The sequence below is a fragment of the Dipodomys merriami genome, unplaced genomic scaffold (genome assembly GCF_024711535.1).
Source record: "Dipodomys merriami isolate MVZ:Mamm:240054 unplaced genomic scaffold, mDipMer1.0.p SCAF_336, whole genome shotgun sequence".
Classification (NCBI taxonomy): Eukaryota; Metazoa; Chordata; class Mammalia; order Rodentia; family Heteromyidae; genus Dipodomys; species Dipodomys merriami.
In genome coordinates, this window is record NW_027204893.1 from 1,048,259 (window position 1) to 1,062,584 (window position 14,326).

The 14,326-nt window shown below is 42.1% G+C and overlaps 1 protein-coding gene across 6 annotated transcripts in view; it reads right to left on the reverse strand.

The window, feature by feature from the left end:
• Nucleotides 1-1,863: 1,863 nt before the first annotated feature.
• The window catches only part of LOC138803181 (centriolin-like), an 86,627-nt gene continuing 74,164 nt past the window's right edge, over nucleotides 1,864-14,326 (reverse strand). For all 6 annotated transcript variants that reach the window (XM_069987031.1, XM_069987030.1, XM_069987032.1 and 3 more), the window contains 8 exons: nucleotides 14,096-14,321; nucleotides 11,951-12,156; nucleotides 10,878-11,018; nucleotides 7,776-8,045; nucleotides 7,256-7,318; nucleotides 4,599-4,805; nucleotides 3,156-3,234; nucleotides 1,864-2,264 (listed from right to left, as the gene is read on the reverse strand). In XM_069987031.1, the coding sequence (XP_069843132.1) occupies nucleotides 3,187-3,234; nucleotides 4,599-4,805; nucleotides 7,256-7,318; nucleotides 7,776-8,045; nucleotides 10,878-11,018; nucleotides 11,951-12,156; nucleotides 14,096-14,321 (1,161 nt within the window). In that variant the 3' untranslated portion in view covers nucleotides 1,864-2,264; nucleotides 3,156-3,186. The remainder of the gene's footprint in view (nucleotides 2,265-3,155; nucleotides 3,235-4,598; nucleotides 4,806-7,255; nucleotides 7,319-7,775; nucleotides 8,046-10,877; nucleotides 11,019-11,950; nucleotides 12,157-14,095; nucleotides 14,322-14,326) is intronic.

A 14,326-nucleotide genomic window follows, 5' to 3' on the forward strand; every position in this document is an offset into this window, starting at 1 on the left:
CCACGGATTGGGATATACAAACTAAAGACTGAGGCTTGTTTAGGTGCAATACCGATTCCCAAAGTTAGTTACAATGGGTCTTAATTGTTTTTTGTGACAGAAGGATTTATTCAGACTGCTGTATTCTTCATTTGATGTAACAAAATGCTATTAATCTAAATATTTGTAAATAAAGTACCTGTATCTAGATTAAAATTGGTCGCATTTTTTTCTGAACTATAGTAGAGCCTGTTTTCTTCAGGTGAACTCTTGGTGTACATTGTCAGTTTTTATTGCAGAGCTGTGCTTATTTGTTGTATAAAGAGAAGTCTACTGTAGCATATGCAACCACATCACTAACTGAACTAGTTTTATTCTTGTATTTGCATCCCCTTTGCAATGTTTTCAGTCATCTTTTAGTCCAAGGCCAGCACATTTGTTGGCTAATAGTGTTCACCCTGACTGTACTTGGGGCCAAATTCTATTACTTGCATGTGTAATCCTCTATAATAAACTTGGGTGCTTAAAAATAGAGGAGCAAATTGTCATATTGTAATATGTGTGCCAGACACTGGGCAGTACTGGAGAGAAAGTCATTTAATTTTTAAACCATCAGTTTTTACTGTTTGTTCAGGTCACCTGATGTTCTGGGTTACTCATTGCCCTCTGGTTGTGACTGGTGCTTAGAACTATTTGTGTGACATTCCATGAGTGTTTTCATCAGCAATAAAGTGGTCTAGTGATTGTGATGTGGGGGTAGGGAATGACGGTGGTGTACACATCCTAGAGGTAAATTTCTTTGGAAATATTTCTTTGAAACATGAAAGATATCTTTAGAAACCAAGCTGTTTGTCTTCATATATTCATTACCTCACTTTGGTTTCTGCAAGCCTTTTTGTCCATATAATTAAAAAATGTGACTTAAGGTATGAAGGCAGAGCCAGCTTATGCCTGTAATCCTAGCTACCTACTCAGGAGCCTGAGATCTGAGGATCACAGTTCAAAGCCAGCCCAGGCAGGACAGTCCATGGGATTTTTATCTCTAGTTAATCACTGAAAACTGGAAGTGGTGCTGTGCTCAAGTCAAAGTGTTCACCTTGAGCTGAAGAGACAGTGCTCAGGCCGTGAGTTTAAGCCCCACAACTGGCAAACAACAACAAAAAGCAATCAGAAACTGAATGGTTCAGTTTACATACCTTAAACAGAAGACCAAATACCTTCTATTCCTGTCCATGTGTGAGTTTTATGGAGGAGTCTTATCAATAACTTAATAGAACAAGCTTTTAAGCATTTTCCTGAACCAAGAAAGTGAAAGAATATGAATATAAAAGCCAATTTTGTCTGGAAAGTTTTCTAGACTAGTGTGTCAGTAAATTGTATGTCATTTCCATTTGTTGTCTTATATGTATCTTGTATCTTAATTGTACAGTGGTAGCCAAGCAGTATTTCAGGAATCTTAAGTAACTACTCAGTGGTGAGGTACAGTGCTGACATGATACATTGCTGGTTATGGCTCCAGAGCTGTCTTGTGGCTTAGATGGTTCTTAGGAATGTCTGTTGCAAGGTGACTGATTCTATTGGTCTTAGGTGTGTTGATCAAGGAGTTGAGCTGTTTTAGGAGTTCAAGTATTTTAAGTCTGAATATATAATGTGAACTTAGCACTGAGTCTCCAAAGTACAGTTTTTCTAATTTTCCATAAAAGACTTGAGATAAAAGTATTTGAAATGAAGTTAATGGTTTTAAAATATTTGATTCAGAAATGTTGAGTATGACTTTAGCCTCTAAGTAAAGCATGGAAACCATCTGGAATATTATTGTTTTCTTGGAATTAAGGTACCAACTTGATAGCTTTGCCCAGAATCTATGAAATGTAAAGTCAGATGACAGAGCCAAGTTGACTTTTATTTTCATATAAAAATAGAATTTAAGCAGAATCAAAAAATACTATATAAATGAAGAGGCATTAAGTACATTCTTTTAAACTACATTTACCAGTGGATGAATTCAAATAATGCAGTAAAATCCATTGGCTTTATAAAAATACAGTTCAAGATTTTAAAAAGTCAGCAAACTGGAACCCCAGTTTAAAATGTACAGTTATTCCCATGTGTACAAGTGACTTATGCCTTGGCATTACTGGTACAAGCATGGTAAATTACAGTGGAGTTTCAGCATTCAATCTAGATAGAAACCAAATGGCATTCCGATTAGGAAGTTGAGGTAGTGGAAAAGATATTTCCTCAGATATTGATGCAAAGCAGTCTGTCATCTTGTTTGAGCACTCCTACAGGAAGACAAAATAGAATTACATTCTTGAAACCGGGGCTAGGAAGGTGGCTCAGTGGTAAAGTGCTTGCCTCGCATGCATGAAAATGGGTTCAATTCCTCAGCACCACATAAGCAGAAAAAGCTGGAAGTGGTGTTGTGGCTCAAGTGATGGAGTGCTAGCCTTGAGCTGAAGAGCTGAGGGACAGAGCCCAGGCCCAGAGCTCAGGCCCCACGATTTGCAAAAATAAACATCTTGAAAACATGGAAATTAACCTTAAATGGAAGTAAGGGTATTTATTGGCTGATAGGGCAAAATAGTACATATGAGTACCTCTGGGATTTTGTCTTTCAGGAGAGGCACTGAACTCAGGGCCTGGTTCATGTTAGGCAAGCACCTTACTATTGAGCTACAGCCCCCAGCCTTAACGCTTAAGATTAATTAACCCCTACAAAATCTATGAGAAAAAGTTAGGCCTGGTGTCAGTGGTTCATGACTATAATCGTAGCTACTCAGCTAAGATCTGGAGCTCTTGGTTCAAAGCTAGCTAGATAAATAAATCCATGAGATTTATCTCCAGTTAACCAGTTAAAAATCTCCAAGTGGCTCATGCCTATTATCTTAGCTACTCAGGAGTCTGAGAAGGATACTGGTGTAAAGCCAGCCAGGGCAAGAAAGTCCACTCTCATATCCAATTTACCACCAGAAAATCGGAAGTAGAGCTGTGTCTCAAAGTGGTAGTGTCAGTCTTGAGCACAAAAGCTCAAGGACAGCGCCCAGGCCCTGAGTTCAAGCCCTACGACCAACAACAAAAAAGCCTAGTGAGATTATGAAGCCCTGAATTCAAGACTGCTAGAATAACATGATTTACTGATTGAAAGTGCTAGCTGCAAGGTCTCTGTAACATACCCTTGTGAGGAAGCAGATAATGGCCTCCGTGTCAGTAACTGGCTCGTTCTGATGAACCTTGTACAACCTGGAAGGAGATCTGAAAAGGGAAATAAACATTAGGCCCAGAAACCACTCCACCACTCCAGTTTGAACCTAGTTTGGAGCTTTAGCCTGCATAGCCTAACCTTTAAACAATTCTAACACCCTTTCTCTTGGGCCTCCAGTGTCTTAACTTCCTGTCTTTGGTGTGTGCCTGAACCTTGCCAGCTGCTATCTTGGGCTGAATAATCTGATTCCTAAATCTCCTGTGCTCTCAATCACGGAAGCCCACCCACATCCCTAGTGCCCAGTGCCTCTTTAACTTCTTCTCTGTGGGGTCATGATGTTTTGAGCCTTAAATTTGACTTTGGTCCCCACCACAGCAGTTATGGTAATCATATTCAAATTAAACTATGCTCCCAATTACATGTCCTACATAGCTTTCCCCCATTTGGGCATATTAATGGGCACCTACCTTTGAACATTCCTTGTGGTTTTCAACAATCACACTGCTCTATGGTAAAGGTGGGTTAGTCCCTAAATCCTGATTTTGTCCTTTGCTACATCTAACACCCAAGTCATTTTTATCTTTTAATAGTTTCTTTACCTACATAAATGGATAATTTCTATCTCTCAGATGTAAAGATTAAATGGGCTATTATATATAAAGTGTTTAGTAGGTACATAGACACTTAAAAAAATAGAAAGCTCTTCTGTCAGTAGTAATATGGTTAGTTTTATGAATCTATGTAATGTTCCCTCCCAAATGATTACTGAACGTTTTTTTTTTGGGGGGGTCCAGTCGTGGGCCTAAACTCTGGGCCTAGGCACTGTCCCTCAGCTCTTCAGCTCAAGGCTAGTGCTCTACCATTTGAGCCACAGCACCACTTCTGGCTTTTTTTTTTTTTTTTTTGCTTATGTGGTGCTGAGGAATCGAATCCAGGGCCTCATGCATGCAAGACAAGCGCTCTACCACTGAGCCACCTTCCCAGCCTGATTACTGAACTTTTATACAGACTCCGGGTTAAGAGGTCTACATTCAAATTTCATTGCAAATAGGCATCTGCAGTCATTTTTCCCCAAGACACAGGGATCCCACACAAGTGAACTAGAGCACAGTACTCGCTTCATAGGTCTAAGTTCTTTATTCTGACCAGGTAGGGGAAAAGGGGATACAAGTGGAGGGCCTGAAGAGTATGACTGACGACATCACCCTATCTCTAGCTCTAGTCTATTTCCTAAAGCTATCAGCTTATCCCCTTTTTCTATATGTTAGGAGATTTGAATTTTCTCAGCAATCCCCCAAACAAGTTTTCCAAAGATGAGATGGCATTTAGATGCCGGCTCTTCCCTGGATCATGTTCTCCGAAGCTTTCATGCACTTCCGTGTGACATTCTCAACCCTTTAGGACTTCCTCTTACCTGATTCTGTCCAGGCTGTGTGTCCACCACAAGGGAAGACTCCACCGGGGACACACCAGGTGATGATGTTGAATCCACAGAGGTGCTGGTCACCAGTTCCCCTAAAGCATCGACTTGTCTCCTCAAACTGTGTAAAGTGCCTTCTGTCTGCCGCTTCCCTTTGATCAGTACTTCTGCTTGCTTAGACATACAGTGTCGTAGCTGGGCCTGAAAAGTGTTACAGTAACATTTAGAGTTTTATACAGAGGAAATGTACCAAAGCTATGACTCAGCTTCCACATACTTAACATCTGATAGTCTGTTGTATAGTACCAGTGGCTGCTTGCAGCTGCACAAATCCTTTAGAAGTTGAAGGAGGTACTAAATATCATCCATGTGTGTGCATAATGCCCATTAATTAATATCTGCATTGCCATTAACCTGGCCTTTTACTCAGCCGGGATTTTTTTCCTTTTGCAGTACTGAGACTCTGTCCTGCAATAATGCTTAGTATCTCTGAGCCCTCTGCCTCCATTGTAAATTGTCACCTCATCTCTTTCTTCATCTACCAAGAATTTAAATCTGTTCTCTCAAAGCCTGTGGCAGTGCAGTCCACAAGAACTTTCTGCGAGGAAGGGAATGTTCTCTACTTGATACAGCGGCGTCTAAACATATATACAACAGATGAAATGGGGCAACTCAGACAACGAATGAGTGGATCTGGAAAATGTGGTACCTATACACAATAGAATTTTACACAGCCATTAGAAAGCATAACATTATGTCATGTGCAGGAAAATGGATGGACCTAGAACAAAGCAGGTTAAGTGAGGTAAGCCAAACTCAGACAGACAGGGCATGTTTTCTCTCACATGTGTAAGCGAGATCTAAAATACATTGGGACATAAGTCATACAAGTCTCTAGGCATTTATACATGTTGAGATCAAAAGATACTCTTAGGAACAGAAAGGCACAATGCCTATGTGCATCTGATCATACAAAATAATATTTAACAAAATGAATTCCAGGATATGAAAATGAGTTTTTTTCTATTTTTGCTGTTTTTGTCTTTCCTTTTTGTTATATTTATATGTCTTCGGAAGTATTAAGGTTGGCACAGAAATGAAGAGACAAAAGGGTGAACAAACGCAGTAACGGCACTCACTGGACACTGTTGAAAATGAACTATACAACTTGTGGGTGGGAACGGGAGGGAAAAGCAGAGAGGTTAAGGGAAGGGGTGATATTGTCTAAAAAGAAATGTGCTCTTTTGTAAATGTAACTACTCTGTACATCACCTTTACAATAACAATAAATTTTTTTTTAATGAGACAACTTAGAAGCTGAATTTGTGTGTGTGCGTGCTGGTCCTGGAGTTTGAACTCAGGATCTGGATGCTGTCCCTAAGCTTGTTTTTGTTCAAGACTAGTGGTCTACCACTTTGAGCCACAGTACCCAGTTTTTTGGTAGTTTGCTAGCTTTGAACTGCAATCCTCAGATTTCAGCCTCCTGAGTAGCTAGGATTACAGGGGTGGGCCACTGACACCCTGCAGGCGCTGAATCTTTAACTTGGCTTTACCACACAGCTGATTATAGAGTAGCCATATGTAGCTGCAGTTTCACTGGATGTCAGAGGGCTCTAGTCAGCACTGCTCCCTCTGCTATCTGTGGAGGTCACCAGTCCCCAAAGATGGTCCTTTCTTTTCTCATTCTGCTTCACTCTCTTCTTTTGACTCCATATATACTCTCAACCTCTAATTCTTGAGCCATAGGGCCACTTCCGGCTTTTTTTTCTTTTTGCTTGTGTGGTGCTGAGGAATGGAACCCAGGGCCTCAGGCATGCAAGGCAAGTGCTCTACCACTGAGCCACCTGGTCCCAGCCCCTGTTTTGCTTTCTGATACAGGGTTTCTGGCCCATGGTACTGGCTGGCTTTGAACTCACAATCCTCTGCCTTGGTCTTTTGAGTGCTGGGATTGTAGGTGTGCCTCATCATCTATGGCTTTAACTCTGAAATCCCGAGATTAACACTGACCACCAAATCACACTCATATTTTGCAACTAACAGCCATATCTGGGTATCTCACAGGACCTTCAAAACTTGGTGTGTTCTGAGTCAAACTATCCTATCTGCCACTCAGACTTATGTATGTTTCTACTATTCCCAGTCTTTTCCCCAGCACTGGTTCATGATGTCTGCACAGTTTAAGATTGTATCTGTATTTCTTTTTTTTTTTTTTTTTTTGGGTCCGGTCCTGGGGCCTGTACTCTGGGCCTGGGCACTGTCCCTCAGCTCTTCAGCTCAAGGCTAGCGCTCTACCACTTGAGCCACAGCGCCACTTCTGGCTTTTTTCTGTTTGCTTATGTGGTGCTGAGGAATCGAACCCAGGGCCTCAGGCATGCAAGGCAAGTGCTCCAACAGTGAGCCACCTTCCCAGCCCTATGTACTGTATTTCTTATCCTAGATACTTGGCTCTAGCTAAGGCAAAGCAGCATACTGAAGAACACAGATTTAATACCAAATGTTTTTTTTTTTTTTTTTACTAACTGTGATGTCAACTTTCAATGCTGCTTCTGTGTGGTCTGTACAGTTGCACAGTGCTGCAAGAGAGTGGATATGAGAATTTCCCCCAGCTCCCAAAGTGCCAAAGATCTTATATATGTTTTTTAAAGGGCAACCTTGAGTCGGTCTTCATGGTGACGGAGTCTCTCTCGGAGTGCTTCACCACGCCAGTGCTCATCCTTTTTCAGGAGGAAAAGAGAAAAACATCAAAAAGTCACCTCTTGCTCCTGTACCCCAAATCTCCTCCCTCCTTTCATTGTTGCAGTGCTGAGTTTGAGCTTCAGCTCTCACGACAGCCAGGCAGGTGTTCTAATCCCAAGCCCCAGCCCTGGATTCTGCAGGGTGTTTTCAGTTTCCACTTGGCTGCATGGACCCTCCCATGGCCAGGCATTTTTTGGAGTCTGGGATAACAAGTGCAAGCCCTGGCATCTGGCTCGTCATTGAGAAAAGGGGTCTTGTCAACTTCTCTGCCCAGATGGCTTTGAACTACCATCCCAACAATCTTAGCCTCCCAACTGGATAAGATTACAGGTGAGAGTCACCAGTGCTCTGCTCCCAAATCTGTTTTTAGCTTAACTGGAGAGTTGGGGACCAAACTCTCCTGGTCCAGGGATAGCAAAGTAAACTAAACCTTACCATTACGTGAACTTGAGAAAAGTTCAGCCTGTCTTCAAAAGGTCTCTCATTCATGGAGAATGGTACGTTTTCTTTCAAACTTTCCCACTCTCCCTGTAAGTGTTCATTTCTCTCCAAAATATCGGCTAGATCTGCTGGTAGTTCTGCTGGAAGAAACTGGTTGAGATTCTTCAGGCTGGCTCTTATTTCATCTTTAACTTCAGACTTTAGTGTTCTCATTGCATCACTGATTTCCATTTGTCTCCTCTCCAAATCTTTTTGGTTTGCTATCTAAACAGTGAGTTAGAGTCAAATATCATTGGGTAAGGTTTGGAACTTACTTAGAATTACTTCTTGTATTTAAAGATCTATACTTAGCATCTACAGACAGTCCCCCTCACTTATGGTTCAGCTTGTGATTTTTGACTTTATTATGGTAGGTAAAAGCAATATACATCCAGTAGAAAAGATACTTTTGTATTTTAATCTTTTCCCGGGTTAGTAATATGCCTATTCTCTCTTGATGTTGGGTTCCGTCAGCAAGCCACAACTTCAGCTACTCTGTCATGAGGGTAAACAATCAATCCTCCACATTGTACTGTGTTATGATGTATGGTAGGTAAGATATATTAAATCTGTTTTCTTTTTTTTTGTTTTTGTTTTGTTTTGTTTTTTGGGTCCAGTCATGGGGCCTGAATTCTGGGCCTGGGCACTGTCCCTCAGCTCTTCAACTCAAGGCTAGCACTCTACCACTTGAGCCTCAGTCCCACTTCCAGCCTTTTCTGCTTATGTGGTGCTGAGGAATCGAACCCAGGGCCTCATGCATGCAAGGCAAGCACTTTACCACTGAGCTACCTTCTCAGACATTAAATATGTTTTCAACATATGATATTTTCAACTTGGAATGGATATACTGGCCTCTGTACCAAGATTATTCAAACTGTTAAAAAGTTATACTTTTTAAGACACTCAACTATCTACAAACCACCAAGTAATAATTTCATCAGCATTTTGACTGAAGCAACTTTCCTTTAATGTTTCTTGAAAACAATTAGTCTACAGAAGTCAGTCTCTCTGGAGTTAGAGGTGGATTCCATTCTTGGACCAGCATACATTACTAATATGACTTAAGGGCAAGTTAGCTGCCTTCTGATCTCAGTAATACCTTCTGCTGAGACATGAGGACTAAGTGGGAATTTACATGAAGCATTTTAGTGGTACCTAACTGGAAACAGTAATAATAAAAGTCTAAATGAGAAAAACATCCCTTAGTGAAACAAATCCTAAGTGATCTGGATTATAAATGTGAATGCTTACAGGGTCTTAGAATCTGGTGGGTTGGGAGCCTAAGGCTTTGCCTAAGTGTTACACACTGTGTTCACTACTCAAGACTACTTGGTATGGCTCTCCTCGTACCTGCTGTAGTACTAATGCTCATCAAGTTTTCAGAGGCATGTACAATCAACAGGACTTGTGGCCTTCCAATAATTTCAAAAAGGCATTTAAAAAATATGTGTGTGTGTGTGAGAGAGAGACAGAGAGAGAAAGAGAGAGAGAGGGAGAGAGGAAGAGATAGAGAAAATGAGAGCACTGACAGCACAGATGAAAATGGCCTTGCCCCTTAGAGTTATCTAAGGAACAAAGTACAACAAGGCCGATCAAGTGGTGTAACAGTTTCCCCAGCAATGGCCCAGGTGGTGACACTGGCTAAGGAGTTAGAGATCACCAGTGTAAACTTGTACAGTCTTACACTTTTTACTTGGCAAATATATTACCTGACATCAAAGGTTTCTCCTGGACCACTTTGACTTGCCTGGGGGTTTGGCTTTCTTCTAGCATAAAATCTAATATAGTTCTTTAGTATACAATAAAATTTTATATTACAGAATCACTACTTTCCCTTCAAGGACATAAGAGCTTATTGAACTTATTTTTTTTGGCAAGTCTGGGGGCTATGAACTCAGGGCCTGGGTGCTGACCCTGAGCCTCTTTGTGATCTAGGCTAGCACTCTACTACTTGAGCCATAGTGCCACTATGGCTTTTTCTGGGTAGTTTATTGGAGATAAGAATCTCACAGACTTTTCTGCCTAGGCTGGCTTTGAACTGCAATCCTCAGATCTAAGTATTCTGAGTAGCTAGGATTATAAGCATGAGCCACTGGTATCCAGCTCTTAAAAAAAATTTTTTTTTTTGGGTCTGGTCAAGGGGCCTGAACTCTGGGTCTGGGCGCTGTCCCTCAGCTCTTCAGCTCAAGGCTAGCCCTCTACCACTTGAGCCACAGCGCCACTTCCGGCTTTTTTCTTTTTGCTTATGTGGTGCTAAGGAATCGAACCCAGAGCCTCATGCATGAAAGGCAAGCACTCTACCACTAAGCCACCTTCCCAGCCCTTAAAGAGAATTTTTAAGTTTTTTTTTTTTTTTTTTTTTTTTGTCAGCTATGGGGCTTGAACTCAGGGCCTAGGTGCTGTCCCTGTACTCTACTCAAGGCTAGTACTCTACCACTTTGAGCCACAGTGCCACTTCTGGTTTTCTGGTGGTTAATTGAAGATAAGAGTTTCAAACAGACTTTTCTGCCTGGGCTGGTTCTGCCTTCAGGCCTCAGCCTCCTGAGTAGCTAGGATTATAGGCATGAGCTATCAAGCACTAGGCTAAAACGCATTTTTTTTTTAAACAAATACTTCTTTTCCTTGGGTATTTTTAAATTTTAAAGGCTGAAGGACTCAGCTTGAAATATTTTCTTACAATCAGCTTTCCACAATTTACATGAAGAAATGTTACTCTTTTTGTTTTGGTAGGTTGTGGGGCTTGAACTCTGGGCTTGGGTGCTGTCCCTGCACCAAGGCGAGCGCTCTACAACTTGAGCCACAGCGCCACTTCCGGTTTTCCAGTGGTTTATTGATAAGAGTCTCACAGACTTTCCTGCCCGGGCTGGCTTTGAACTGCGATCCTCAGATCTTAGCCTCCTGAGTAGCTAGGATTACAGGTGGGAGCCACCGGTGCCCAGTGGAAATGTTACTCTTAAGAGAGAGATTAACTCTACAGCCTGCCTACGCCCTGGAGGAATGTATGTTTTCTGAAGTCCCGTGTCCCTAGCTGGCCAGCAGGGGTTCCTGAGCGCACACCTGTTTTTTGAGCTCTAGGTATTCATGCTGCATCTGGTTGAGCTCCTTCATCAGGCGCCTGGCCCGCTCATGGTTGTCTTGGGCTACTAGTTCAATTGTTGCCATTTCCTTCTGCATACAGCTCTTCTCCTGCTTTTGCTCCTAGAAGAGGAGAAAAAGATGACTCTGAGGTCCAGCATATGGAAGTGTGCTTGCTGGCTCACACACTCAATTCTGTAACTTTACTTCCCATCTGCACCTCAGCTTTCCTGAGATGTTTGAGATACTTTTGGGTGTTACCTCAAAGTCTGAATCCTAGATCTGTGGCATTATCTTTGAGGAGAATCACCTTCCTTTTCTGAGCTTCCAGTACAATCAAATACCCATCACCATGGGATTACTGGGAGGATGACACTTTAGCCACCCATTTTCCTCCATCTTTACAAGCCTTGTGGCTAGTCACTAGTTTACCTCTAGGAAATGCATATGTTATGAAAGTTCCTTTCACACAGGACTGCACTAGTCCCATAGCAGGCATTGGGAAGCCCATTGTGCTCACTTGCCTCCCATCATAAATTCTCTTCAATAATACAATTGTCACTTTCCCAGTTTATTTCAGACATAGAAGCATGGAGGACTGAGCTTCTTGGCTTGTGGAAATTAATTAAAGTTGATGTTCTCTGAAAAGAACTCAAGCACTGGATGCTGCTGTATAAAACTGTCTATCAAGCCTTTTCATGCACCCTAGTGATGGCTATAGCAGAGCTTGTAGCAGAAAGCATACTGTACACTGGATGGTCTCCCAGCCATCTGCCAGAGCTGCTCTGAGGCTGAGGTCCAGCCCAGGCACAACTTAGCAAATCTTCAAGAACAAAGTAAATCTAAGTATACCAGTAACAACAACAGGTTAGGGGCTCAGTTAATGGGTAATTTATCTTCCCCACGTAAAAAAAAAAGTTCTATTTTAATTACTTTTTTGTGGTAGTACTGGGGTTTGAACTTAAGAGCCTTACACTTGCTAGACAGGCATTCTACCATTCGAGCCACACCTCCAAACCCTTAAACGTTTAAATGCAAGGGCAGCAGATACTCACAAGGAGGTTTTTCTCTAGCTGGCTCCGCTGGACCTTAAGTGCTTCCTTCAGGCTGGCTACCTGCTTCTCAGCCTTCTTCCTTTCTGTCAAGAACTGGTTCCGCAGGAGGCTGAAGTCTGCCCTCATAGTGTCTGTCTCTTTCTGGAGGGCCAGCAGCTCACTTGACTTTTCCATTAACTGCTGCTCCAGTTCTGCAAGCTGCCGTTCTGAAATCAGTACCACGTTAGGTCTGTCACAGCTTTCATCCCTCAGGTGTAGACTACCCAACAGTGACATGCTATGTACTCTGGCACTTAGCACTAATACTGTCTCAAGTGTCATGTCTGCCTGACTCACTCCAAAGGCCCAAAAGTGGTGAGTCATATCCCCAAGTCTTTTTTACTATGTGTCTGTTTTTCAGATGTGATACCAAGCATTTGTTAGGGCTGGCCTTGGACCACAATGATTGCATCTCCAAGTCCTGCAGCTGAGATTACAGGCATATACCATACTATGCTTGGCTTGTTTTAGAAAGAGGGTCATGCTAACTTTTGGCCTGGGCCAGCCTTGAACTGTGATCCTTTAACTTCTGCTTCCTGAATAGCTAGGATTACAGATGTTTCCTACAAAGGCTGGTAAGGGTGCTTCTTGAAGAAACTGGTTCCTGGAGGACCATTCCCAAAGTGATAGACAGCAACTACTTTCCCTTTGAGTCTTCAAGACCAATGAGAGGAATAAATTCAATCCCTGAAGTGTTGAAACAATGGAACAGACTGTGGAAATGATGTTGTTTCTTAACTCCTGAGAGATAACCTCAGTACTTTCTCCCTCATAGGAGGTGGTACACCTACTGGAAAGAGCACAGGTTTTGGAATTGGTTCCATGTTGGCAAAGAGCCCCGTTTTAAGGTGAGGAACACATTTCCTGGTATTCATTTGGAATTGTGTATGTGGACCCTGGGATAGTGAGTACTTAATAAAAATGCTTCTATCTAAAAGTGACATTTACAAGGTTTTTCTTATCACACTTATTAGGTAGCACCCTGCCCAGATTCTCATTTTTAGAACTTGGAATGTTTGTTTGGCTCTGTTCTTGCTATGAAGTGATCCAGTCTGGGTATCCCAGAGGCTTCTAGAGGAAAAGGAGTATTAAGCCTTTCAGACCCAAGTTCACAACACTTTCTCAGTGCTATTAAACCCTGAAGCCTAAGAAAGAGAAATAATGTTTACTGGTGGATCATTTGCCCCTAGCTTTTCATATCAACATTATATTTATTTTATTGATTGACTGACTGATTGGAATGGAGGTCTTACTATGTTGCCCAGGCTGGGTACAATCACCTGAGCTTAAGTCACCCTTCTGCCTCAGCTTCCCAAGGCTTGGACTATAGTCACACGCTACCATGCCTGTCTTAGACTTTATTTATTTGATTTAAGAGAGAGCAAATGGACTCAAAGCCAACTATCTATATTCTGGTACCATTTGCTATGTCAATGGTAGATAGAAGTAGAATTGTTTATATTGTTTTCTTGATTAGTTGAGGCAAAACAGGTCATTATTCTATTGTCCTTTAGAGTATCCTCTGGCACTTCTCTGCCATAATGTTCCACTTCTGTGAGAATTTTTTTTGTGTGTGTGTTGGTTCTGGGGCTTGAACTCAAGGCCTGGATGCTGTCCCTAAGTTCCTTTTGCTCAAGGCTACAGCTCTACCACTTGGGCCACAATACCACTTCCTGCTTTTTTGCAAGGGGAAGGGGGGGAGTTAGTTCACTGGAGCTAAGAATCTCAAGGCCTTTTCTGCCCAGGGTGGCTTCCAATCACAATCCTTAGATCTCAGCCTCCAGAGTAGTTAGGATTACAGGTATGAGCCACCTGCACCCAGAGATAGAACATTCTTGAAGAAGGCAATATAGTAACAACCAAACAACAAAAACAAACTTGCTGGTCAGCCTAGCAAGAATCAATCTCTTCTCAATAAAGCTACAATTCTCTTCCTTCTAAGCCTGTCTTCTTATCTCTTCTAGGGCTCTGCCCCCTCATTTGCTGCTTCTGCCTCCTTTCCAAGTTCTGGCTCCAGCCTAGGTGTCCTTTATACTTTATAATCAGTCAGCACAGACAGCACTCCCCACTCTGCCCTGCTTTGAAGTGCTGTTTCTGAGTACATACTGGCCTGGGAGAGCGTCTTTTCCAGTGTCTCATTCCTCCGCTCCTGTTCCTGCAGTGTCCTACCGTGCTCTTCTGCCATCATCATCTCTGTGATGACTTGGTCCAGTTTATTTTTCTGGTCTGTTAACTCCTTTTCCAGCTGCTCCTGCTGCTCCTTCAGTGTTACTTTACTGGCTTCTATTTTTTTTTCTTCACTTTCTCTCTCTTGTTGGAGAGTTTGAAACATCTTAA